At 34.1% G+C, this 26,255-nt stretch overlaps 1 protein-coding gene and 1 pseudogene across 9 annotated transcripts in view; one reads left to right on the forward strand and one right to left on the reverse strand.

The window, feature by feature from the left end:
- Positions 1-26,255, reverse strand: part of CCSER2 (coiled-coil serine rich protein 2) — a 241,121-nt gene that overhangs the window by 43,140 nt on the left and 171,726 nt on the right. For 8 of the 9 annotated variants that reach the window (XM_036883919.2, XM_036883918.2, XM_036883917.2 and 5 more), the window contains 3 exons: positions 13,441-13,524; positions 9,488-9,574; positions 4,092-4,181 (listed from right to left, as the gene is read on the reverse strand). The exons of the other annotated variant lie outside the window; for it this stretch is intronic. In XM_036883919.2, the coding sequence (XP_036739814.2) occupies positions 4,092-4,181; positions 9,488-9,574; positions 13,441-13,524 (261 nt within the window). The remainder of the gene's footprint in view (positions 1-4,091; positions 4,182-9,487; positions 9,575-13,440; positions 13,525-26,255) is intronic. 9 annotated transcript variants of the gene reach the window in all.
- LOC118911666 (eukaryotic translation initiation factor 1-like) lies at positions 16,253-18,167 on the forward strand (annotated as a pseudogene).

Raw genomic sequence — 26,255 nt, forward strand, 5'->3', positions numbered from 1 at the left:
CTAAGACAGGCACAGTCGCAGGGGGGCCATCAGGTGAGAAATTGGGGATCAACAGAGGTGAGGCTTAGAACCTCACCCCCCCTGTTCTTAGAGAAATCTTCTGCATACGTGGATGTTTTCTTGCCCTGGTCTAGCTTGGATTAACACATAGTCTACAGGCACACACCTGATCATCTACATTTGCTCTCTTACAACACTAAACTATGTTTTCTACCTTTATCTTGTATCTACCTACCACTTCAGCATTTTATGAAAAATAATAATAATAAAGAGAGAAATGTGGTATCCACATATAAATCAAGTATAAAAACCAAATGAGTATTCATATTTGAACTGACTGTTTATAGTTCATAATGCATGAGCAAAACCGAAAGTTTCTGTGATGACTGCCCTTGTACTGTTCACTATGTAACTTATTCATTATGTAAGAATTTGTTCTCCATGTAAGAACTTGTTTGTTATGCCTCAGAAGATTGGAGACTGACGAAAATTAGGCTTGGGGTGGATTAATGATTTTGCATTTAGCACTGACTCCCCTATAAAGAATTTTATTGTCGTTAACAACCATTTGATCAATAAATATGAGAGATGCCCTCACAAAAAAAAAAAAAAAAAAAAAAAAAAAAGGACAGACTTGCAATGGTAAAATAAATAAGTAACTGGGATGTAATGTATAGCATAAGGAATAAAGTTAAGATATTGTAACAGCTTGGTAGGGTGATAGCTGGAACCTAGAATTATGTATATAAATGTTCTACCACTGTGTTGTACAATTGAAACTAATGTAATGTAATACTGTGCGTCAACTACCCTTCAATAAAAAATAATTATTAAAAAAAAAAAAAAAAAAAGACTGCCAGATAGCATGACAGTTTAAAGAGGGATTTGAGAGCCAGAAGGTCTAGTCCCCAAATTGGGAAGACATGTCCACCATCCTCTGGTCCAGAAACAGAGCCTCACTGTTCAATCATCTCTGACCTACCCTTTAATGTCTGTCCAAAAGGGATCATAAACTTAGAATCAGGCAATGGCTTGGATTTAGAATCCAAAGCCTCAGCACTGGGACTGAAATATAGAAAAACCAGTCAAAGTTCGTTGAATTAATGTATAAATTGACCTATGGCTTAAATGTTGAAGGAGTTAATTTTTTTTTTTTTTGTCAATTCCTGTTTAGTTGAAATTTAAAGCCAAAACCAATGACCTCCATATAGAACGGCACTGTCCAATATGGTTGCTCTTAGCCACATGGGCTATTGAATTGTGGATAGTCTGAACTGAAAAGTGTTATAAACATAAAACGCCTTCCAACTGTCAAAGACTTAGCATAAAAGCAAAAAAAAATACAGAACGTAAAATTACCTCAGTATCTTCTTATACTGATTATATGTGCAAATGGTATTGGATCAAATAAAACACTTTAGTAAAATTAATTCTGCATGTTTCTTTTTATTTTGCTTCAATTTGGATAAAACATTTAAATTAAATATGTAGGTCACACTGTATTTCTACTGGAGCACAATCCAGACTGCAGAGAGAACATAATTCTTTCTTAGTTGATACCAACAAGTTCCCTAAGCTCTGGGCAGGAAAGGACCTTAAGCTTATTTGAGTTTACTCTAAATTGTATGACTTTTAAGATGAAGTAGTAGATATGAGATGCTTTCTACTAGAGAAACCAGAGTGGTTGTGTATAAAAAAAACAGCTATAGGTATATATATGACTGTATCCCACCCAAGTGAAAAAAACTTACTTGTAGGAAAATGGGGTATCTGACAAAGAGTTTTAACAGTATGAATAATATCCTAATTAATTTTTTTTAAAACCCAGAAAACAAAAACAAAAAAGGAACAAGAAATCATGAAAAACAGGAGTGTCTGAACTCAGGGTTTTAGAGGAAGCTTAATTTTTCTCAAAGCCTACTGAGACCAGTGTGGGATAAGACAAGAAACTGTGAGCCAAGTCCTCCAGAACCCTTGCAGCTCTCCCCTCAGATAGTTGTTTTTTCTTAAAGCAGAGATTAGAACTGAGAAGGGTTATCACCTGAAGTTAGAGGATGGGGAAATTTTAATCTTAGCCCTGAGAAGATAGAACTTTTCCTGATTCCTGATCAGTATGCATATTTCTCCCTTTTCTGGGAGAGCTTAGCCTTCTGGAATGGTCTTTCTTGCTCCCAAAGGAGTCTGTGGCACTTGACACTGTAGCACTGAGCTTTCCCAGTGGATGAGGCTCCATTACTAAAAATAGACCAGCTCAATCCTGTGTCCATTTCACAATCCTTTCTTTGAGATTCAGAAGATAAGAGATTTGATGGCGTGACTTTAGAAATATTTTCTGATATTTTGGCTTCTCTAGCCAATTTAAGAAGTTCAAACAAATGTTCTATAAAAAGTATTTACCATGAATATTTAAAATTTACTTAATATGTAAAATGATTATTCAGATATTCAAATACTGATATTAAATGCTTCTGAAACAATATTGGAAACACATAAAAAAATCTTATAATCCAGTTCAAGATAATGGTTTTTATTACATGTTGGTACATGGATTAGTAATGTCACACTATCTTTAAAAATAAAGTTTTATAGTTTATATATTTAAAATTAACCTTGATTTCTCCCATAATCACCACCTTCTCACAGTATTCTTAAGTCTCTTCACTTACTTTTGTGTGAATGGTTAGGTACCTTCCACACTGTTCTTTCCATATTCTCCATTTCATCATTTTATCTGGGTACTCTGTTCCTCAGATGAGAATATTTGGTCAGAAGCAGACTATCTACTCTCCTTGAAAGGTACCATCTTCTCTAGCAGGTCTTTTCCCTCTTTTTATCCTACCCACAATTGCCTCCGAACAGGTAAGTTCCCACGTCCTTTGACATGAAAGAAATATTACATCATCTTCATCTGCTAGCATCTTTTGCTTCCTATGATTCAACCTTCACCTTCTTCACCAAGATCCTTGATTCTTTGAATCAGACTTTCCCAATCCTTTGAACCTTATAGAACTTACTATTCATTAACTATATCACATCACCAGTTCCTTTAATAATCACTTGTTAATGAAGGAATCTTTATTCATCTGTGTTATTTCTTTCCCTAATTCCCCACTTCTACTTCAAGAACCTAATAACTGACATTGGAGAGGGTCACCAACCTTTTGTTGAATAAATTAATTATTAACACTATACCTTATACAGAGCAAACAAAAAATAATTACTTTTTAGATGAGAAGTGTTTTATTAACTTATAAGGTTTATGAACTTTAAAGGTTTAAAACTTCTTAGCTAAGTTTTAAAAAATTGGATTGTTGATTACATTAACCATTAAAGTTGACTGTTCATTTGTGTTACTAGGATTCCACTGCTAAAATAAGGCAAAAGAAGAGTCCTGCTTAATAGGCTTTTCTTAATAAGAAACGTCTATTAGGTGGCACCATAAATTAGGATGATGACTGATAGCCATATGCTAATTATTTAGCTCAGGCACATCCTCAGTTGAGTCCAGAACTCAGATAAAATTGTAGTCAGTATATTTTGGCACTAAATTTTTTTAAAAACAACAAAGAAGCATGAATGCATGATTACTTTCTAGTGTTTACAAGAAACCTTTGCCCAACCATGCCTAAAACATAACTTTCACAGTCTATATCTTAATGAATTTATACTTCCTAAAAGCCCTAATATTTGAGAAATTATAACAATAGAATACATTTGAAAAATTTCAACAAAAAAAGAATACACATAGATTTTCAGGGTCATGTGCTACTAATGATGAAAGAGGGCATTTTTGACTTTTGTTTCTTTTAGGGCATGGGGAAATACTACTCTCATAAATACATGCAATGAGAAGAGATTGGATGCTCAAATAAAATACGCTACAGTGTGCAGAATGGAAAAGCTATTAAATGCACACTTATAAAAGACACACAAAAGAAGCTTTAGAAAGCACATAACACTTAAGAAATAAGAAAAATCAACTTACCTAAAAAAATTTAACAGCCATGGCAAATTCAAAGTTATTACAGATTAGAATAAAGAGTAGAATTAAACATGAAAAATGTAAGCCATTAAGGGCATATACTACTTACAGGAATTCTTCTCCAAGGTGTTTGGGTGTATTTATCAGCATATGTGCATTTTCCTTCTTTAGATTTTTGGTGGCAGTTACACCGAGTTGCCTGAACAAAAATACCAGTATTTATTTTACACTGGTATAATTCTGCATATACACATATACATACAAAGTAATCAGAGGTTCTCTTGGGAGGTTAACACACACACACACACACACACACACACACACACTCTCTCTCTCTCTCTCTCTCTCTCACAACAGCAAAAGGCAAACATTAGTGTCTATTCAGCAGTCTCCTATCTTATTCAGAGACTGGGTACTGGAGTCAGCCTAGTTTAAAATTCTGAATAGTCAAAATTACCTCTGGTAATTTCTTATACCCTCTATAAAACATACTTATAATTCTATGTATATAAATATGCATATAGATGTAGAATACACACAGCAATATATAATTGCAAACTTTTAATTATTCTCTAAAGTCTTAATAGTACTGCAATCACTGTAGCATGGTTTCTTAAATTCATTTTTGATGGGACTCTACTGGATATTAAATACCACCAGGCCCAAGTAAGGCTGTTCACAAGTACAGTGCTTTTAAGACCCTTTAATGATGCGTTGACACTATCAGACTGGCATATTTTCAAGGATCTCTTTGACAAGATCCATCTGACCACCTCAGTTCACAAATGAATTCTCTACATGACTCCCCTCAAAGCATACTCATTTAGTCATTTATACAACATAAAGTGATGTAGCTATTGCATAAACTTTGGTCTCTTAAATAAATATCAAATCAAAAGAAAAAGAGTGATAATGAAAATTTCTCCTTAGTCTGAAGGTGTAATATAACCATGTTATATGTTGAACAAACCTACTGGAGGTAAAAATTCTTTCTTGTAGTGAAACCTATATAATGATTTCTTGATTATTACATTGAGTTAAAATTACAAGTTTCTACCTTGAAAATATTTATCAATATTCAAAAAATTTCCCTGACTATATCAGATCTTTCCAATTGTCATATACAAAATAAAATGTAATTAGCAACAAAAATCTGTATAATGTGGACATATGTCCTATTCCATGTAATTCAGACATACTTTCCATTCCTAAGAAATTCAATAGTCATTGAAACAAAGTTCAATATATAAGCAAGTCAACTTAGAGTCTCTTGGAATTAACATTGTAAAAGGACTTAACTTTTAACATGGGGTATATAAAGAAGAGAAAAGATAATATAAAACACTTATCTTAATGCAAGTACATTAGTTATTCTACCTTGACTGCTGAAATTTCAGAAAAAAATGTCCTTTCTGTGGTCTGTGTGCTAACATACGAAGAATATTTGGCAAATATCTGAATTTTGCATCATTTGGAAAACCTTTTTTGTAGTGACACTTCAACAGATGTAAAGTGACTACCCAAATCATTCATTCCCTCTCCACCTGCTTTCTTTATTGATGACAGAATCTGTTCAGATGCTCACTTTCTACTTGGTCCCATATTTAGGCAAATGCATCCTATCTCTTGACCAACAACAGATTTTGATTATCTGGTTAAGCCCATTCCTCTATGCTTGGGAAAGGACAAATAACTCAAATCTATCTAATAATACACGAGGAAAGTCTGCAGTATTTCTGAGAAAGTTCTCTTGATTTTAAAAATAGACATGCTAGAGAAACAGGCCCTTTACCTAACTTTGGGGACTACTGTACTACTATAGACCTCTTTTGACCATAAAGGGACAGCTAAGAGGAGTCCAGAGAAGCCAATCTAGAACTTTTCTCAATTACCCAAATGATTAACTAAGCAACCATGGAAATGGATAGGACCTACACACTTTCCTTCTTGTTTTTGAGTATGTTCATGTTCTTACTTTTAAGACTTTTACTTGAAACCTAAAGCATCATAAGGTATGTACTGATTTACTAGCTGGGTGATCTGGAACAAGTTATTAAATGACAGTTACTATTTACCCTGCACTCACAGCCCAGGTATAACATTACATAGTTCATTTCACTAACTCAACCCTATATGGTCAGCATTATTTTGTTGTCCCCATATACTGAAGAGGCTTAAAAGAAATTAAGTAGTTCCCCTAAGAAAAAACAGTTATTAAGTTTCAGAGCCAGGATTAGAACCCAGTTTATCCAGCTTCAAAACTGGTCATGGCTTTTCAAATACATGACATATACTGCTAGCTTACTTAAACTGAATTCTACTTCCTATGTCTCCATAAAAAAAAAATCTACAACAGTAATTTCTTAAGATTATTCTGAGGATTCAATGAGCAAATGTACCTAAATTAACTGTTGTTTAATTAGTATAATGAGGTGATAATAAGTGGGTGTTCTTAGCATTTTGCAATAAGGCTTGAATAGTTAAGCCTCTATACCTTTTAATTAAATTCTTGGAGCACTGCAACTGATTTTACACCTGCACATTTCACATAAATATGAATTCAGCACTTTATACTGTCATTTCATTTTACTGGAAGTTTGCAAATTTTTAAAAGAAGAGAAAAAGCATAGAAAGCTAGAGCTGGAAAAGATCTTTGAAATCGCCTAGAAAAACCTTCATATTTTTTTCAAGCACTAGAGAGTGATAGGAACTGCCAGTGTCATTCAGCTAATTAATACTGAAGAAAAGTCCTCTAATTTCTAGTCTATGGCTCTTCTGATGACTTTCTGTTATTTTAAGAAAAGCAGTTTAGGGATATAAGAAAAGAAAAAAATGTAAATAGAAAGGCAATTTTAATTTTGGTTGTCAAAAAAACTGCAGCTTATCTCTATTCTGGTGCTTTATATCTTTTTAAAATTCTGTTGAACAAGTGACTTTCTAGAGTTCTGTAACTAAACTAAAGACAGGTGATAGGCTCCTCCAAAATAAGTGTGATTTCTAGGTTTAATAAATCAAATTCAGAGACTTTCAAAGCACATATTGCTAGAGTAATTAACACTTTCACTTTTCTCCTGTTTTCTTTCTTTAGGATTCTTTTAGGTATTTTTTAAACCTCTCTAAAAATTATTTTCAAGGTAAAATATTGTTCAGGGGGACTGGTCCAGTCTCTTCAAGAAGTCAATAAAGTTTTAAAAAGATGCTTCTAAATTAAGAGACACACAAGATATAAACAGATGTAATGTACATGATATTTTAGGAATTGGGAAAATCTGAATATTGACTGGATATTAGAAAATATTAAGGAATTACTATGAAAGATATTATTTTAGTTATGAAGAAAACTTTATTTTTAAAAGAAGCATATTAATGTTAAAAGAATACCATTATAACTTCTCAGCATAAGCTTCATCTTTCATTATTTATAATCATATATCAATATAAAGTGACCTCTTTTCATAATTCTTTCAGTGTTAAATTTATTTTTCTAAGTTTAATATTGCAACCACAGTTTTTTTGCTACTTTTATTCTGTCTCCCCCAACCTTGTATGTTCTGCATTATTTAGCCATTTTATCTAAATTTCTTTTATACAAAGAAAATGGATGGATTTTTGCTTAAAATCCTCAATTTAACTCTCTCCATGAGATAAGACTGTTTGCATTTACTGTTATATTTATTATATTTGTTCTAATTCCGGTCATTTTAGTTTTTCTGTTTTTAGATATCCTTGGTGTTTTCCTACTTTACATGTCTTTTCTTACTTTTATTTTTTCCAGGATATATTATGCTAACCTACAAATAGTTATCTTACAGCATTTCACAAACATTTTACAATTCACCTTCATATAAAAAATAATTTAAAAAATAATTTTAGATACCCATTTGAAGATAAGAAATTTAGTGCATCTGAATTCAGCATTACCCTTTCTGCCTTCCTCAAACCTATTTAGTCTTAAATATTTCAAAAAACAGCAACTGAAAATTTTAAAAATTAATATTTTTTTTATTTCAAAAGCAAAATAAAAGTATGTATTTTAAAAACTCCAACATTCAAATGACATATAATTACATATGATAAAATGATAAGCAACAAATTTTTTCCGATTACTTGTTGGGAAGTTTATCCCACCTAGTCTTTCTAAAAATGTTTTTCATTTCACCATTCTTTCATGTTAATATTTATTTCTTTATTCTTGTTATTTTTAAATTTCTCTTTCAGGAATTTAGAATGCATTATTAAGCAATTTTACAAAGATAACTAGGTGGCACATTTTTCAAGACAATTAAAGGTCTGAGAATTTACCTTTGTATATAAATAAAAATTTGTTTAGATATAAAATATGGAATCATAACATTTTTCCTGAAGTGTACTAGACACAATTCTTGTGTTCTATTGTACATTTTTCAAATAAAAATTTGAAACTTACTTAATATTCTAATGCCAGCTTTTTTGTCCCCCTGAAAACTGGCTGGGTTAGCTGAGTTCTTGTCTTAAACTTTGAAATACAAACAATAAGGATTACCATTTTCCTTTTTAATTTTATATTTAGTAGGCTCTTATTTGCAATATTCACTTAATTCTTTTTTCAGATTCATAGATTTACTCTGTACCCTCAGTCATAACACCTGATCTATCTGTCCTTACTATTTATTCATGAGCTGGATTCCTGTGATCTGAACTCAGTGGCTCAGAGTTCAGTATATTTTACTCTTTATACTCTGAGTGAGATTAATATTTTATATTGCTAATTGCTTTGCTATACCAAAATATGCTTTTGACTTCCAACAAAGCTTGTTCTTGGCTTGTTGTGATATTTATGCCATTATGTTCTTATAATCCTTGCCTTTAATATTATTAATTTATTAATATTTAATTATTAATTAATAATTAAATTATTAATAATTTAATATTATTAATATTATTAATATACAAAGTAATAATATTAGTAAGTAAACTCAAGATACTGTACATATTGTTTTCACATGGGACTAACATTTCAAATAGTAACAATTATAAAATTATAGAGATTCAACATGGCCTGAGGGATCACTCAACATTATTCATGGGGAAGAAACATTTTCTTAAAATACCCTTCATTCTAACAGACAGTCATACAGACAGCTAAGTCTGATACCTAGTTTCATTCTGCTCTCAGAGAAAATGCTCTGTTCTCAATTCACCAGCACTCATTTCCTTAAATCTACACAAGGAAAGATACTTACATTCATCAATAAAATGAATGTAAATCGGTGAATTTCAAAACACCAAAACAAAGGCTGCTGCAAATGGACTGACAACGATTTTCTTTTCACCTTGAAAACATGTAACATTTAGACTGCAAATTAAATCATATACCTTTAGGTGCACATAATCTAAAACTATACTATAGTGTAACTTTGAAAGCAAAAATTAAAGTCAAATTTCAATTCTGGTTAGAGTTTTATTAAAAATACATATTGCCCAGTTTGAAAAGCTTTTTCCACTTCACATACACACTATACTTACAAGCTGATTTTCTAATAGTTGGATTTTTTCATCTTTTTTCTTTATTTCCTCTTTAAGTTCTTTTATTTCATTTAATAAATCTTCACTCTGAAATATTTTTAAAAAATTTAATATGAAGTATTTAACTGTATTTGAAATTCCCAAATGAGAAGCATTAAATCAGTGAGAGACTAAGAATGGTTTGTTCATTTAAGGGGAAATCCTTATTAAATATGCCAGCTATTAACCTATGAAAAACAAACAAAAAATCCATTTTGATTTCCTAAGAATTCATAGTCTAATGGAGTTTGACATATAAACAATGAACAATAAAGCAGCTCACATTCACTAAGTACTTACCAGGTGCCAGAACTAAATACTTAGAGGTAACTAAGCATTTGATCCTGACTACAAACTGAATAGGTACTCTTATCACCATTTTACAGATAAAGGAACCTGGGGCATAAGCCATATAGTGAAAGAAATTACAAACAAAGCAGAAATTTCAGCTGGTTTTTAAGCCCACCAGAGAAAAAGAAGGGCACAACAATAGAGGGAATGGCATAATTAAAGACACAGTCGTTTCATGGCTGGTTCATGAATTTTACCAGAAAGATAAATGTGCCTGAAGGTAACAAGGGGGAGTCATTTCCATGAGCCACTTTGCCTGGATCAAAGAGAAAATATCCTATCAACTTGGTCTATAAATATTCATAATAGTATTAAATGGGAGTTTATTATCAAGTTAAGCAAGAATCTGGTTACATTTGCGAATATAAAGTATCATTACCTTATAGTTAGCCCATTTTGTTTACTACCATTCAATTATCCAGAATTATATACTGAGGAAGTAGTACAGGCAAGGAAATTAGAATATATACATGAATGATACATCATAACATTTCCCGAGAGAAAAATATGGAAGTCAACAATTATGTGTTGTTACTGAGCAATGTATGCCATCTCCTTCAGATACACTGAGAACAACACACAAAGATACTGCAGTCTCTTTAATCAAGAGATCAGAAATAGACATTTTACAAAGGCTTTACCATATTAAGTATCACAAACAATGGGAGAGAAAAGATTTTTTAATGTTACTATACTGCAACTGAGTGACAGTTAAATTTAAATAATTAAGAATTATTAAGTATGAGAATTATTGTTCTAAGAAAACCTACAATAAGGTATTTTCTAAAAGTTTACAAATTTACAATTGTCCTGTAAGGGATGATTAAAATAGAATGTAACAACTTAAGGGATTACTATATACCCATTACTCAGTCATTGTTAGGTTCTGTTAGTATTGGAGGCAGTGCAGTGGACCCAAAAATGAAAATCAAAATACAAAGTGGTAATAATATTAATAGCTAAAACATATACAGCACTTTATTACAGGCACTGCTCTAAGGATTTTACACATAAAGGTAAGCAAAGGAGAACACATCAAGAAATGGGGAACTCCAACGGAGTCTTAAAGGATGAGTAAAAAGTCCTTAAGGTGTGGCAGAGTAAGAGATTCTTACATACCATATGACAGTACAGAGATGAAAATAAGCAGAGGATATCTGGAGAACTACAAGCAGTGATGTCACACAAAGGCTGTGATGAACAGTGGGGAGCATTATGATTAGTAAACTAGGCAAGGGCCAGATCTAGAGCACCATGAATATCAAGAAATGCCTAAGCCAAGGAGAACAGATGGGTTTACATTTGATTTGGCTTTGACAACTGTTTGGAGGGCAAATTTGATGACAACAACAACAAATCTGGGGTAGGGAAATCATTATCAAGTATAAGACTTCAGATGAGAGATGAGAGCAGGAGCTTGACCCAAACATATAATAATAGAGAGAATAGAAAAAGGAATCAAAATTAGGAGATCTTGACAATTCACTGCATGTGAGAGAGGAGCACAGAGGAGCAGTCAAGAGTGACATCTTGAGTGACATAGTGAGTGGTTGTGCCATGAAAAGAAATGGAGAAAGAAGAGAGAGAGAAGTATGTCCTAAGAGGAATATTTGTTAGTTTAAGACACACTGTTAGAGGTACCTGTGGGTGGGGCATACAGTGGAAATGCCCAGGGGGCAACTGGATTCCCAAGTATGAAAAGAGAGATTTTACATGTTATCGATATATATACATCATAAGTGAAATCACTACAGTAAAAAGTTCAAAGAGGACTTTTTGATACATTCAAAAGAGAAGGAACCTACAAAGGAAATGGGGAGAAATACTGAGAGATATAAGGGATTTCAGAGAGGAGTGACACAAAAACCAAGGAATAAAGCTTTTAAGACAAAGGTCACACCAAATGTCTGTAACACTAAAACCAGTAGCTATTTCATTTTTTCAGGTTTTTATGTTAACTGGAAAGACATTTAAGTAGAGTCAGGAAAAGGTTTATTTGATTTTACTGAATTAAGATACAGACATAGATATTTATAAAGTGAGGATGAAAAGGAAGCAGAGAAAGCACACTGAAGACAGATGAGAGAGAAGGATGGTTAGGTCCTTAAAGAGCAGCAGAAGATAGAATCAAGAAGAAAGGAGGTCTTCCACAACATAGTGGCCACTTTTACCCTGTAAATGGAATAAGGTAAATAAGAATGACAATAGATACAGGTCAGAAGGCAGGAATGCAGGTGGCAGAAAATCTTGCTTGATGACATAAGGCTACCTGCATAAATTGAGAATAATAGCTGCAAATGGGGCTTAAGGAAAGTGGTCAATGTCTAGAAAAGCTCATCAGAGGAATGGAAGAGAGAGCTGCCCTGAGATAGAGGATAGACTGGAGACATCACAAATCCAGTGGAGATTTCAGACCCTAAACTGGTGATGGCACAAGTTACCTTATTTGTATCATTTGAAATGGAACTATTAAATCATTTTGGATGAGGGGATAATGTTGGGGATTCACTGATGAAAACGTAAGAGAGTCTAGTGTACTGGAGAGAAACAGTATCAGCTACTGCATCTCACCTTAAAAAAAAAAAAGGAAAAAAATGACTAGGAATGATATGCCTGGAAGAAAGTAAAGGAGAAACTAGATAAATACTGTGCAATAAATGTTTATCATGTAGTATTAAATATAATGACAAACTATAAAGGAACATGAAAAAAATGAAGACAACAGTTGTGTAAAAAAGTTGAAATTAAATTTTTTCTTTAAAAATAATTTTCTTACATGTAAAAAGAAGGCTTTTCACAAAGAAGAAAAGGAAAAACAAATCATCTATACTTTTTAAATGTCAGTCACAAAGCTTAAAAATACTGAGAGATAATCAGAGATCATCTAAATCAATAGTTCTCAATCCAGTGTGTATGTAAATTTAAAAAAAAAGATGCTCTGTGGTAGACCTGCTGATTTAGAATATTATATTCACAATAGGACAGAAGCCCAGAGATGGGAAGAAATCTGTACAAGGACAGGTAGGGTAACGTTAAAAATCTAAGGCTAGACAACCAGATGTGACTACCATCCTATATTCCTTTGATGCTGACTGTTTTATATGCAATCTTATTCCCAGTAAGCTTTTCTCCACATTGTAGGAGAAAATTATGCTTCTCTGACCCATTACCAGATTTGGCCACTTGGCTTGTTTTGAAAGCCACATATGCTACATCTAAGCAGAATCCACATGTGGTTCTGCCAATGCTCTTTTCTCTCAGGTACAAAAATCACATGTTCCAGGAAAGAGGCTGAAGAAGACATATAAAGCAGAGCTCCAAATGACCTACAACTAATATGTAACATACTGAAAAATATCAAATGAGAAATAAACTTTTGTTATTGTAAATCACCAGTATTTTGAGGTTTTTTGTTACTACAGATGACTAGTAAACAGACTAGCATGCCCTGAAAATAGAATGTAAAAGCAAACATTAATTATCAAATGTTTTAATTGTTATTGCTTTATAATTTTAATAATAAAAAGACTTTTGACAACTTCAGTATGACTGCTTGTTCATACCTTATATATTTGATCACCATCTTCTGGCTCTGGACTGGATGGCAATGATAGTTGACTATCATGCAATGAACCACTTTCATCATGCTGTCAGAAAGAAGAAAAGGAAAACACAAGATTAATACAATAACTGCTGATGTTCAGTTCAATCTAAATTCACGTGAGATCAAATGCTAGCATGGAAAGACAAACACTAAATAAGATATTAGAAATCTCTTTTCCTCTCTCTGCACTGGTAGAAGGAAATGTGGAAGAGGAAGAAAGAAAGCTAAGGCAAAACTAATTTCTGGAAATACAGAACAGACTTTATATGAGTGTATGAAGAAGAAAGCCACTGATTGAGTGGAAAAAAGGAATACAGGAAGTTTCCTAAATAGTTTAAGATGATCTCACCTACAAAAAATGTTAACATCAAATTAAATCTTCTTTGATTAAGATGTGGTGTTTTGAGTACAAAGGAGTCAGAAACAATATTAAATTATTCAAAGCCTCCACCACAAAAATCATTTGATTAACAACACTAAACAAGTAAGTATGCATACTGCATGACTCTACATATTGTCTGAGAACAGACAAACTAACTTATGATGCTAGAAATCAGAAGAACAGTGGTTGACTTAGGGAAAAGTGGTCACTGCCCAGGAAGGAACATTAGGGAAACTACAAAGATGCCAGAAAAGTTCTATGTCTTGACTATATGGTGGTTATGTGGATATATACATATAAAAAGTTGAACCTGTACATTTAAGACTGGTACATTTAAGCACTTCACTGGATGTATGCATACTCAATAAAAAAAAGTTGAAAAAAATTAAAACTTTTTGTCCTTAAATGCAATAAAGAAAATGACAGGACAATATTAAGTCCTACTCTTGTTGAACTGGTTAGGAATAGGCAGCTAAGAAATGGCATGGTTAGTGATTAATGGCATGGTCAATGATTCACAGACAACCTCAAGAAAGATGAACCAGGGAAGAATGTGACTGGGATGATGGTGAGGGACTGAGCCCTGGACTAAGGTAGCACAAGTGCAGTTCACACCTTGTTTGTTCACACGGTACCCAGCTATTTTGGGACACTCACTGAATCAACAACCTTCAAGAAGCTGCGTAATCCTCCTCAGACATTACCTGTCCTGAGGAAAACTCCCAGACAACAGAAATGTCCTGCACTGAAAAGGGAGTGCTAAAATAGGAGACATAAGCATGTAGATCCCGTTTCTTCTTTACTGCCCTGTATACTTACTGAATGAGAACCTTTAGGGATGGGGCCTAGAAATGTGTATTTAGAAAAGTTCAACAAGTTAATACTGATTGCCAGTGAAGAATAAGCACCTGCCAAATTTTCAGCATGGATAAATTACATTTTTATCGGGGATGTCATATGGATATTAAGAATTGAGTATGAGAGGAGAGGCAATAACCTAGCAAATAACAAATATTCTCAGAATACCACATCAAATGTTAAAAAAAAACCAGAAATGTCATAATATGCATCTCAGTAAAATGTTCATCTATGCTATAAATGCCTTGACATATGACAGCAGGGGCAGTTCTACCTACAAGTATATATTTGAAGAAAGAGAGACTGTAAAATTTGACTTATTTCTGAGCATGTGTAGTATTTTCCTGCCCACTGTAAAGCAGGAACCCTAAAGAATGGGAGGCCACACAAGTACACACCACTTTGCCCTGTGGTAAGGGTTTGGTTGTGACAAGTAGGTACAGCAAAACAGGAGAAAACACCAGTTTTTGGTGTGGAGGAACAAAAAGGGGAGTCCAGGAAACAGAAAATAACAGGGAGATCATAAAGTACAGAGGTCAGAAAGTAACTCAGAAAGTTGTATGTAAATTTCTAGGCTTGTTCCTGAGCAGCACTTGCTTGGATCTGATCCTAACTGGCTTATCAAAGATTTTGAGAAGTAGACTAAAAAATAAACTATGATCATCACCCAGGTTACAAACTAGATTCTGGAAGGTGTGTGTACATTCAGAACAGATCTGGTGAGCATGGCGATGACTTTGAAAATAGAACACATTACAACCACAATCCAAAGGTGGCTAGTTGGAACTTGTAGCCTGAACCTAATCAGATTGTTTGCCTGTAAAATAGGTGAAGGGGATAAAGAGGCACAAAATCTCAATCATAATATAAATTAATCACAGGGATCAAAGTACAGCATAGAGAATACATACAGTCAACAGTTGTTTAACATCATTCTATGTTGACAGATAGTAACCACACTAGTTGGAGTGAGCATTTAATAATATTGATAACTGCTGAATCACTATGTTCTGTACTTGAAACCAATATAATATTGAACATCAGAAATACTGCAATACAAAAAGTATATGTATTAAGAGCATATCAAGAAGCTTATATAAGGCATATACTATTTCTGAATTAATAACTTTCCTCTGTAGATCTTGAATACAGACGTTTTAAAATGATAAAATTACTCTCATATATTAGAGTATGCATTGAAATAAAACTGGGAGATTTTCTATGAATATAAAAAAAATTTTGGATTGCAACCAAAGCAGTGCTTAGTGGGAAAGTTATCATATGAGATGTTTATTAAAGCAAAGGTATCAAATCCTTAACTGGAGCAAAATAAACCTAGAACAAGCAGAAAAAAGAAAATAATTAAGAGCAAAAATTAATGAAATTAAATTCAAGAAATAGAGAAAAATCAGTGAAACCAGAACAGATTCTTTAACCTTTTACAGTTGCAAAACCACTAGCAAAACCAAAGAGCAGAAGACAGAAGGCACAAATCAGACATATGTCAGTATGCAGAAGACATGTATCAGGAATGAAGGCAGAGATATTGTTACAGACGCTTCAGGCATTAAAAGCAAATAAGGCAATAATACAATGAGTGACTCAGTATATACAAACTGGACAATTTATATGAAATGAAGAAACTACTCAAAACCCACAAACTATCCCCAGTCACTGAGCCACCAATGAGGACTCAGCAGCCTCCCCCTTGAGCCCCTCGCTTTTTGACACTTCGTTCCCACCTAAGGAAAGGAATAGAATCTTACGTCCGCTATCCAGAACCTCCATCCTTTCAACCACTTTGCTGATGCAAGTAAGGGTGAGGTTGTACTTCCTAATTCCATGAGGGTTATATCCATGTAAGAATTCAACAGAGAAATGGCAGGAAGACCCTTACTACTGTCCAAGGGATCCCTGATCATTACCATAAAAAGAAACTAGTTAAGGCTTTTAAGAAGAAATTTGCCTGCAGTGGTACTGTAATTGAGCATCCAGAACATGCAGAAGTAATTCAGCTACAGGATGACCAGTTCAAGAACATATGCCAGTTACTGGCAGAGACTGGACTAGTTAAGGACTGGCAGCTGAAGGTTCATGAATTTTAAGTGCTTTTGGTTCACTGAAGGTTGAGTGAGGATTTCCATGCAATGAGTAGAATTTCCCTCTGTCCCTTGTCACAAGTTTAAAATCCTCACAGCCTGTATAATGTAACTATTTAGGGTGCTTTTAACTTGGACTAGTGTAACTCCTTCATGCAATGAACTGAAAAGAGAAAAAACAAACAAACTCACAAACTATCAAAACTCACCCAAAATGAAAAAGAAAACATGTATTTTATAGGTTATATGATGATTAATAAATGAATTCATAGTTTAAACATTCCACATAAGAAATACTGGAGGCCAAATGTTTTCCTGGAAAATTCTTCCAGCATTTAAAGAAACAGTATGTTTTATACAATCTCTTAGAGAAAACAGAAATCAAGTTAATTAAAAAACTATGTCAATTATTGCAGTCAGCATTTCTCGGATACCAAAGACAGTATAAGAAGACTACAGACACACAAAACCCATAACAAAAAAATCTGTCAATTAAATTCAACTATAATATATAACAAGGAAGACACATCATGAACAAGTGCAGTTGATCCTTGGAATGTAAAGTTGGATCAAGAATTGAAAAGCAATGTCATTCACCGTATCAAGAGATAAAAGATCTATATGATTATCCCAACCACTGAAGATAAAGTTTCTCAGAAAATTCATCATACATTCATGATAAAAACTCAGCACACTAGGAACAGAAGAGAATTTGCTCAACCTGATGAAGTCCATCTAAAAAAATCCAACAATTAACATCATCATTAACAATGGAAGACTGAATGTTTTACCCCTAAAACCAGGAACAAGGCACTGGCATTACTAATGAGTACAATAAGGCAAGGGGGGAAAAAAAAGACAAGTAGGAAAGGAAGAATTAAACTCTCCATTCAGGCAGTATAACTTTTGGTGCAGAAAATCCCAAAATCCCAAAATATCTACAATGCGACTACTAGAATTAACACATGAATTTAGGAAAGTCACAAAACACAAAGTAAATAAATAAAAACATATTTCTATGGCAAAGAATACCAGGTTGCCCTCTACAATAAACCAAAATCCATAAAACAAAACAAAAATGAAGGAAAAAATCAAAATCCAAAATTAAGAAAAGAAACATTTAGGTATAAATCTAATGAAATATAGATTATCTATCTTAAAAAAAATAAGTGAAATAATCAGATGACCTAAGTAAATGGAGAGATATACAGTTGACCCTTGAACAATATAAAAGTTAGGGGCACCAAAATCCTGTGCAATTGAAAATCCTTAAATAACTTTCACTCTCAAAAACTTAACCAGTAATAGCCTAATATAGACTGTAAGCCTTACCAATAACATAGAGTTGATCAACACATATTTGTATGTTTATATGTATTATATACTGCATTCTTAAAATAAGTCAGAGAAAAGAAAATGTTATTGAAATAATTAATGGACTAAAAGACTCAATGTTGGAAATATCAATCCTATTCCAAATTCAACTATAGATCAGTACCCTCCTAACCCAAATCCCAGCCAAATTTTTTGAGAAATAGAAAGGGTGCTTCTAAAATTTATATAGTAAGGAAAAAGAGCTAAAATAGTCAATTTTGAAAAGAAAAAAAAAGTTGAAGGAGTCATACTTCAAGACTTAATATAAAGCTACAGTAATCAAAAGTGTGATGCTGGCAGAAGGACAAACAGTGATCAAAGGAACAGGATAGAATTCAGAAGTAAGACCCACACAAATATGCTCAAAGGCATTTTTTACAAAAGTACAAGGGCAAGTTAATAGAGAAGGGTAGTCTTTTAAGCAAATGGTGCTAGAATATCCATATACAATAAAGTTTAGTCATACCTCACACTGTATACAAAAATTCTCAAAAAAGACTGTTAGGATAAATGTTATGCTTTAAACTATAAAATTTCTCCAGATAAATATAGGAAACTGTTGTGACCTTGGATTGGACAAAGATTTCTTAGATATGGTACCAAAAACATGTTAATAAAAAAACAAAGGATATATTTGACTTCATGAGCAAAACTTCTCCTCTTTAAAAACACTATTAACAGAATGAAAAGAGAAGCTATGAACTGGGAAAAAAATTTGCAATACTTAAGATAAAATATGAGCATAGTGCCTTATTTATAAGAGAGCATTTATAAATTGTTAGCTGTTTTTTAAACAACAGCAACAAAAATGGTAATATGAAGGTCTACAGTTTTTAACTAACTTCATTAACTCACATTTGTACATAGTTGCTCCAAAAGTTAATTTTAGTTTTTTTATCTTCATTTGTTTCACCATTTACCTACCTGATAAAGGACTTATATATAAAGAAAGAACTACCAAAAATCAGTACAAAAGCAGACATTTGTGTTAATAGGCATAAGAATACCTTACCAAAGAAGATACACGAATGGCAAATAAGCATATCACGAGACAGTCAATACTATGAGTCATTAGGCAAACGCAAATTAAAACTGCAATAAGATACTACTGCACACTTATGAGAAGGGTTTTGAAAAATATTGATACGAAGGGGGGCAACGATGCAGAACACCTGGAAATGGGAATACAAAATCATATAGACACTTTGGAAAACAGTTTGGCAGTTTCTTAGAAAGTTAATATATATTTACCATATAACTCAGCAATCCCACCCTTAGGTATCTACCCAAGAGAAATGAAAAGATGTGCACATGAAAATCTGGGCATGAATGTTTATAGTGACTTTACTCATAACTGCCAAAAACTGAAAAGTGACACAAATATCTTTCAACTGGTAAATGGATAAATAAACTATGGAACATGCATATAATGGAATACTACTCAGCAATAAACAGAAACACATTACTGATACATGGAACAGCATGAATTAATTTAAAATGCATATGGTAAATGAAAAAGGCCAGACTCAAAAGGCTATATAATATATGATTCCATTCATGTGATAGTCTTGAAGCAAAACTACAGAGACATGAAACAGATCAGTGGTTGCAGTGGGTGCAGAAACTGACCATAAAAGAAAAAAAAATTTATGGTTTTGTCAAAGCTCACAGAACTATACAATAAAAAAAGGCTACATTTTACTGGATGTAAATTAGACTTCAATAGAAGTGTATTAGGTTGTAGCATCCTCCTAGACATTCATGCTAACCTAGAACTTGTGAATGTGACTTCATTTGGAAATTGGGTCTTTGCAGATATAACCAAATTGAGCTCAGGATAGAAGTAGGGCCTAAATTCAACATGGCTGATGTCCTTGCAAGAAGAGAAAAATTTGGATACACAGGCCATGTAAAGGTCAAATTGAAGAAGGAGGCAGAGACTGGAGTGATGCACCTAAAAGCCAAAGAATGCCCAGGATTGCCTGTAATCACCAGAAGCTAGAGAGAAAAGAAACAGTCCTCTTCTGGAGACTTTAGAGAGCACATGGCCCTGACAATACCTTTACTTCAGATTTTCTGCCTACACAACTTTAACAGAATAAATTTATATTGTTATATGCCACCCAGCTTGTGGCACTTTCTTATGGTTTCCCCAGAAAACAAATGTAAGACCTGAATGAAAAAAAAAAAATTGAACAAAAAGAGAAATAGAAAAATCTCAACAATCACAAGAAAAATATAGCTGATATAGCAGTATAACACAAGAGGAAAGGTGAAAGAAGTGAAAAGTTTTAATAAGGATAAACAAAGGCATTAACTAGTGATCAGAAGACCAATTCACCAAGATGTGCCAATCATAAACGTTTATATACAGCCTGAAGGTACTAAAACAAAAACTGACAGCTTTAAAAAGAGAAATTGAAAAAACTATAGTAGGAAATTAACACTACTCAGAAACTCAAAGATCAAAGACAAAAATATAGTAATAATGATATAAATAATACAATTAAAAAGCTTAATACAATAGGCATACGAATATGAAACATATAAACTAGACTATATATTCTTTTCTTTTATTCTAAATTTTTTATTAAGGTATTACTGATATACACTCTACTGAAAGTTTCACATGAAAAAACAATGTGGTTACTACATTTACCCATATTATCAAGTCCCCATCCATACCCCAATGCAGTCACTGTCCATCAGTGCTGCAAGATGCCACAGATCTACTATGTGCTTTCTCTGTGCTACACTGTTCTCCCCGTGATCCCCCACACCATGTATACGAAATACAATACCCCTCAATCCCCTTCTCCCTCTCTCCCCACCCGTCGACCCACACCCCACCCCTTTGGTAACCACTAGTTCCTATTTGGAGTCTCTGAGTCTGCTGCTATTTTGTTCCTTCAGTTTTCCTTCATTGTTATACTCCACAAATGAGGGAAATCATTTGGCACTTGTCTTCCTCCGCTTAGCTTATTTCACTGAGCATAATGTCCTCCAGCTCCATCCATGTTGTTGCAAATGGTAGGATTTGTTTCTTTCTTATGGCTGAATAGTATTCCATTGTGTATATGTACCACCGCTTCTTTCCTTACCCATTCATCTACTGATGGACACTTAGTGCTTCCATATCTTGGCTATTGTAAAAAGTGCTGTGATAAACATGGGGGTGCATATGTCTTTTTGAATCTGAGAAGTTGTATTCTTTTGGTAAATTCCAAGGAGTGTGATTCCCGGGTCAAATGGTATTTCTATTTTTAGTTTTTTGAGGAACCTCCATATTGCTTTCCACAATGGTTGAACAAGTTTACATTCCCACCAGTAGTGTAGGAGGGTTTCCCTTTCCCTGCATCCTCAGCAGCATTTGTTGTTCTTAGTCTTTTCGATCCTGGCCATCCTTACTGGTGTGAGGTGATATCTCATTGTGGTTTTCATTTGCATTTCCCTTATGATTAATGATGTGGAGCATCTTTTCATGTGTCTATTGGTCATCTGAATTTCTTTAGAGAACTGTCTCTTCATATCCTCCACCCATTTGCTAATCGGGTTATTTGCTTTTTGGGTGTTGAGGTGTGTAAGTTCTTTATATATATAATTTTGGGTGTTAACCCCTTGTCAGATATGTCATTTACAAATATATTCTCCCATGCTGTAGAATGCCTTTTTGTTCTGTTGATGGTGTCCTTTGCCATATGTTTGATGTAGTCCCGTGAGTACATTTTTCTTTTGTTTCCCTTGTTTAAGGAGATGCATTCAGGAAGAAGTTGCTCATGCTTATATTCAGGAGATATTTGCCTATGTTGTCTTCTAAGAGTTTTATGGTTTCATGACATACATTCAAGTCTTTGATCCATTTCAAGTTTATTTTTGTGTATGGGGTTAAACAATAATCCAGTTTCATTCTCTTACATGTAGCTGTCCAGTTTTGCCAGCACCACCTTTTGATGAGGCTGTCATTTCCCCATTGTATGTCCATGGCTCCTTTATCATATATTAATTGACCATATATGGTTGGGGTTATATCAGGGTTCTCTAGTCTGTTTCATTGGCCTATAGGTCTGCTCTTGTGCCAGTACCAAACTGTCTTGATTACTGTGGCTTTGTAGTAGAGCTTGAATTGGAGGGGCATAATCCCCCCAGCTTTATTTTTCCTTCTCAGGATTGCTTTGACTATTTGGCTTTTGTGGTTCCATATGAATATTAAAATGATTGTCTCTAATTCGTTGAAGAATGCTGTTGGTATTTTTATAGGAATTGCATTGAATCTGTAGATTGCTTTAGGCAGGATGCCATTTTGAAAATATTAATTCTTCCAATCCATGAGCACAGGATGTGTTTCCATTTATTGGTATCTTCTTCAAATTTCTCTCATGAGTGTCTTGTACTTTTCAGAGTATAGGTCTTTCACTTCCTTGGTTAGGTTGATTCCTAGGTATTTTATTCTTTTTGATGCAACTGTGAATGGAATTGTTTTCCTGATTTCCCTTTCTGCCAGTTCATTGTTAGTGTACAGGAATGCCACAGATTTCTGAGTATTAATTTTGTATCTTGCAACTTTGCTGAATTCAGATATTCGATCTAGTAGTTTTGGAGTGGAGTCATCTGCAAACAGGGACAGTGTGACTTCTTCCTTGCCAATCTGGATGGCTTTTATTTCTTTGTGTTGTCTGATTGTGAGGCTAGGACCTTCAGTACTATGTTGAATAAAAGTGGGGAGACTGGGCATCCTTGTCTTGTTCCCGATCTTAAAGGAAAAGCTTTCAGCTTCTTGCTGCTAAGTATAATGTTGGCTGTGGGTTTGGCATATATGGCCTTTAATATGTTGAGGTATTTGCCCTCTATAACCATTTTGTTGAGAGTTTTTATCATGAATGGATGTTGAATTTTGTCAAATGCCTTTTCCGCATCTATGGAGATGATCATGTGGTTTTTGTCCTTCTTTTTGTTGATGCAGTGGATGATGTTGATGGATTTTCTAATATTGTACCATCCTTGCATCCCTGGAATAAATCCTACTTGATCATGATGGATGATCTTTCTGATGGGTTTCTGAATTCAGTTTGCTAATATTTTGTTGAGTATTTTTGCATCTATGTTCATGAGGGATATTGGTCTGTAATTTGCATTTTTTGTGGTGTCTTTGCCTGGTTTTGGTATTAGAGTGATGCTGGCCTCATAGAATGAGTTTGGAAGTATTCCCTCTTCTTCTACTCTTTGGAAAACTTTAAGGAGAATTGGTATTAGGCCTTCACTAAATGTTTGATAAAATTCAGCGGTGAAGCCATTTGGTACAGAGCCTTTGTTCTTAGGTAGGTTTTTGATTACCAGTTCAGTTTTGTTGCTGGTAATTGGTCTGTTCAGATTTTCTGTTTCTTCCTGGGTCAGCCTTGGAAGGTTGTATTGTTCTAGAAAGTTGTCCATTTCTTCTAGATTATTCAGTTTGTTAGCATATAATTTTTCATAGTATTCTCTAATAATTCTTTGTATTTCTGTGGTGTCTGTTGTGATTTTTCCTTTCTCATTTCTGATCCTGTTTATGTGTGTAGACTCTCTTTTTTTCTTCATAAGTCCGGCTAGGGGGTTATCTATTTTGTTTATTTTCTTGAAGAACCAGCTTCTGCTTTCATTGATTCTTTCTATTGTTTTATTCTTCTCGATTTTATTTATTTATGCTCTAATCTTTATTATGTCCCTCCTTCTACTGACTTTGGGCCTCATTTGTTGTTCTTTTCCTAGTTTCATTAACTGTGAGTTGAGACTGTTCATATGGGATTCTTCTTCTTTCCTGAGGTAGTCCTGTATTGCAATATACTTTCCTCTTAGCATGGCCTTCACTGTGTCCCACACATTTTACAGTGTTGAATTATTGTTGTCATTTGTCTCCATATATTGCTTGATCTCTGTTTTTATTTGGTCATTGATCTACTGATTATTTAGGAGCATGTTGTGAAGCCTCCATGTGTTTGTGGGATTTTTCATTTTCTTTGCGTAATTTATTTCTATTTTCATACCTTTGTGGTCTGAGAAACTGGTTGATACGATTTCAATCTTTTTGAATTTACTGAGGGTCTTTTTGTGGCCTATGATCTGTTCTTGAAAATGTTCCATGTGTACTTGAGAAGAATGTGCATTCTGCTACTTTCAGATATAGCGTTCTGTAGATGTCTGTTAGGTCCATCTGTTCTAATGTGTTATTCAGTGCCTGTGTCTCCTTGTTTATTTTCTACCTGGTTGATCTGTCCTTTGGAGTGAGTGGAGTGTTGAAGTCTCCTAGAATGAATGCACTGCATTCTATTTCCCCTTTTAATTCTGTCAGTATTTGTTTTAAATATGTAGGTGCTCCTGTGTAGGGCACATAGATATTTATAATGATTATATCTTCTTGTTGGATTGACCCCTTCATCATTATGTAATGTTCTTCTTTGTCTCTTGTGACTTTCTTTGTTTTGAAGTCTATTTTGTCTGATACAAGTACTGCAACTCCTGCTTTTTTCTCCTGGTTAGTAGCAAGAAATATGTTTTTCCATCCTTTCACTTTAAGTCTGTATACGTCGTTGGGTTTAAAGTGAGTCTCTTGTAGGCAGCTTATAGATGGGTCTTGTTTCTTTATCCGTTCAGTGACTATGTCTTTTGATTGGTGCATTCAGTCCATTTATATTTAGGGTGATTACCAGTATGTAGTTATTGCCATTGCAGGCTTTAGATTTGTGGTTACCAAGGTTCAAGGTTAACTTACTTACTAAGAATCTAAATTAACTCACTTAATATGCTAATACAAACACAATTTAAAGGTTCTTTTCTTTTTCTCCTTTTTCTTCCTTGTCCATTCTTTATATATTAGATATCATATTCTGCACTCTTTGTCTATCCCTTGATTTACTTTGGGGATAGTTAATTTAATTTTGTATTTGCTTAGTAATTACCTGTTCTACTTGCTTTATGGTGGTTTTATTACCTCTTGTGACAGCTATTCAACCTTAGGAACATTTCCATCTATAGCAGTCCCTCCATAATACACTGTAGAGATGGCTTCTGGGAGGTAAATTCTCTCAGCTTTTGCTTATCTGGAAATTGTTTAATCCCTCCTTCAAATTTAAATGATAATCTTGCCGGACAAAGTAATCTTGGTTCCAGGCCCTTCTGCTTCATGGCATTAAATACATCATGGCACTCCCTTCTGGCCTGTAAGGTTTCTACCAAGAAGTGTGATGTTAGCCTGATGGGCTTTCCTTTGTATGTGATCTTATTTCTGCCTCTGGCTGCTTTTAACAGTCTGTCTTTGTCTTTGATCTTTCCCATTTTAATTACTATATGTCTTGGTGTTGTCTTCCTTGGTCCCTTGTGTTGGGAGATGTGTGCACCTCCACGGCCTGAGACACTATCTCCTTCCCCAGATTGGGGAAGTTTTCAGCAATTACCTCCTCAAAGACTCTTTCTATCCCCTTTTCTCTCTGTTCTTCTTCTGGTACCCCTATAATGCGAATATTGTTCTGTTTGAATTGGTCACACAGTTCTCTCAGTATTCTTTCATTCTTGGTGATCCTTTTTTCTCTGTGCCTCAGCTTCTTTGTATTCCTCTTCTCTAGTTTCTATTTCATTTATTGTCTCCTCCACCGTATCTAATCTGCTTTTAAAACCCTCCATTGTGCTCTTCAGTGATTGGATCTCTGACCTGAATTTATTCCTGAGTTCTTAGATATCCTTCTGTACCTCCATTAGCATGTTGATGATTTTTATTTTGAACTCCCTTTCAGAGAGAGTCGTAAGGTCCATGTCATTTAAATTTTTCTCTGGAGTTATATTAATTTTACTCTGGACCAGGTTCCTTTGGCATTTCATATTTGTATATGGTGCCCTCTAGTGTCCAGAAGCTCTACCCTCTGGAGTTGCTCAGCCTCTGAAGCAACGTCACAAGTCATAGGGGAGTGGTATTGGTGCCTGGGGGGATGAAAGCACTGTTTCCTGCTTCCCAGCTGCTATGCCTGTCTCCACTGCCTGAACCCGTGGGCTGAGCACACAGGTATAAGCCTCTACGCTTTGTGTTTGTAGTTGCTG

This window comes from Manis pentadactyla, chromosome 8 (genome assembly GCF_030020395.1).
Source record: "Manis pentadactyla isolate mManPen7 chromosome 8, mManPen7.hap1, whole genome shotgun sequence".
Lineage (NCBI taxonomy): Eukaryota > Metazoa > Chordata > Mammalia > Pholidota > Manidae > Manis > Manis pentadactyla.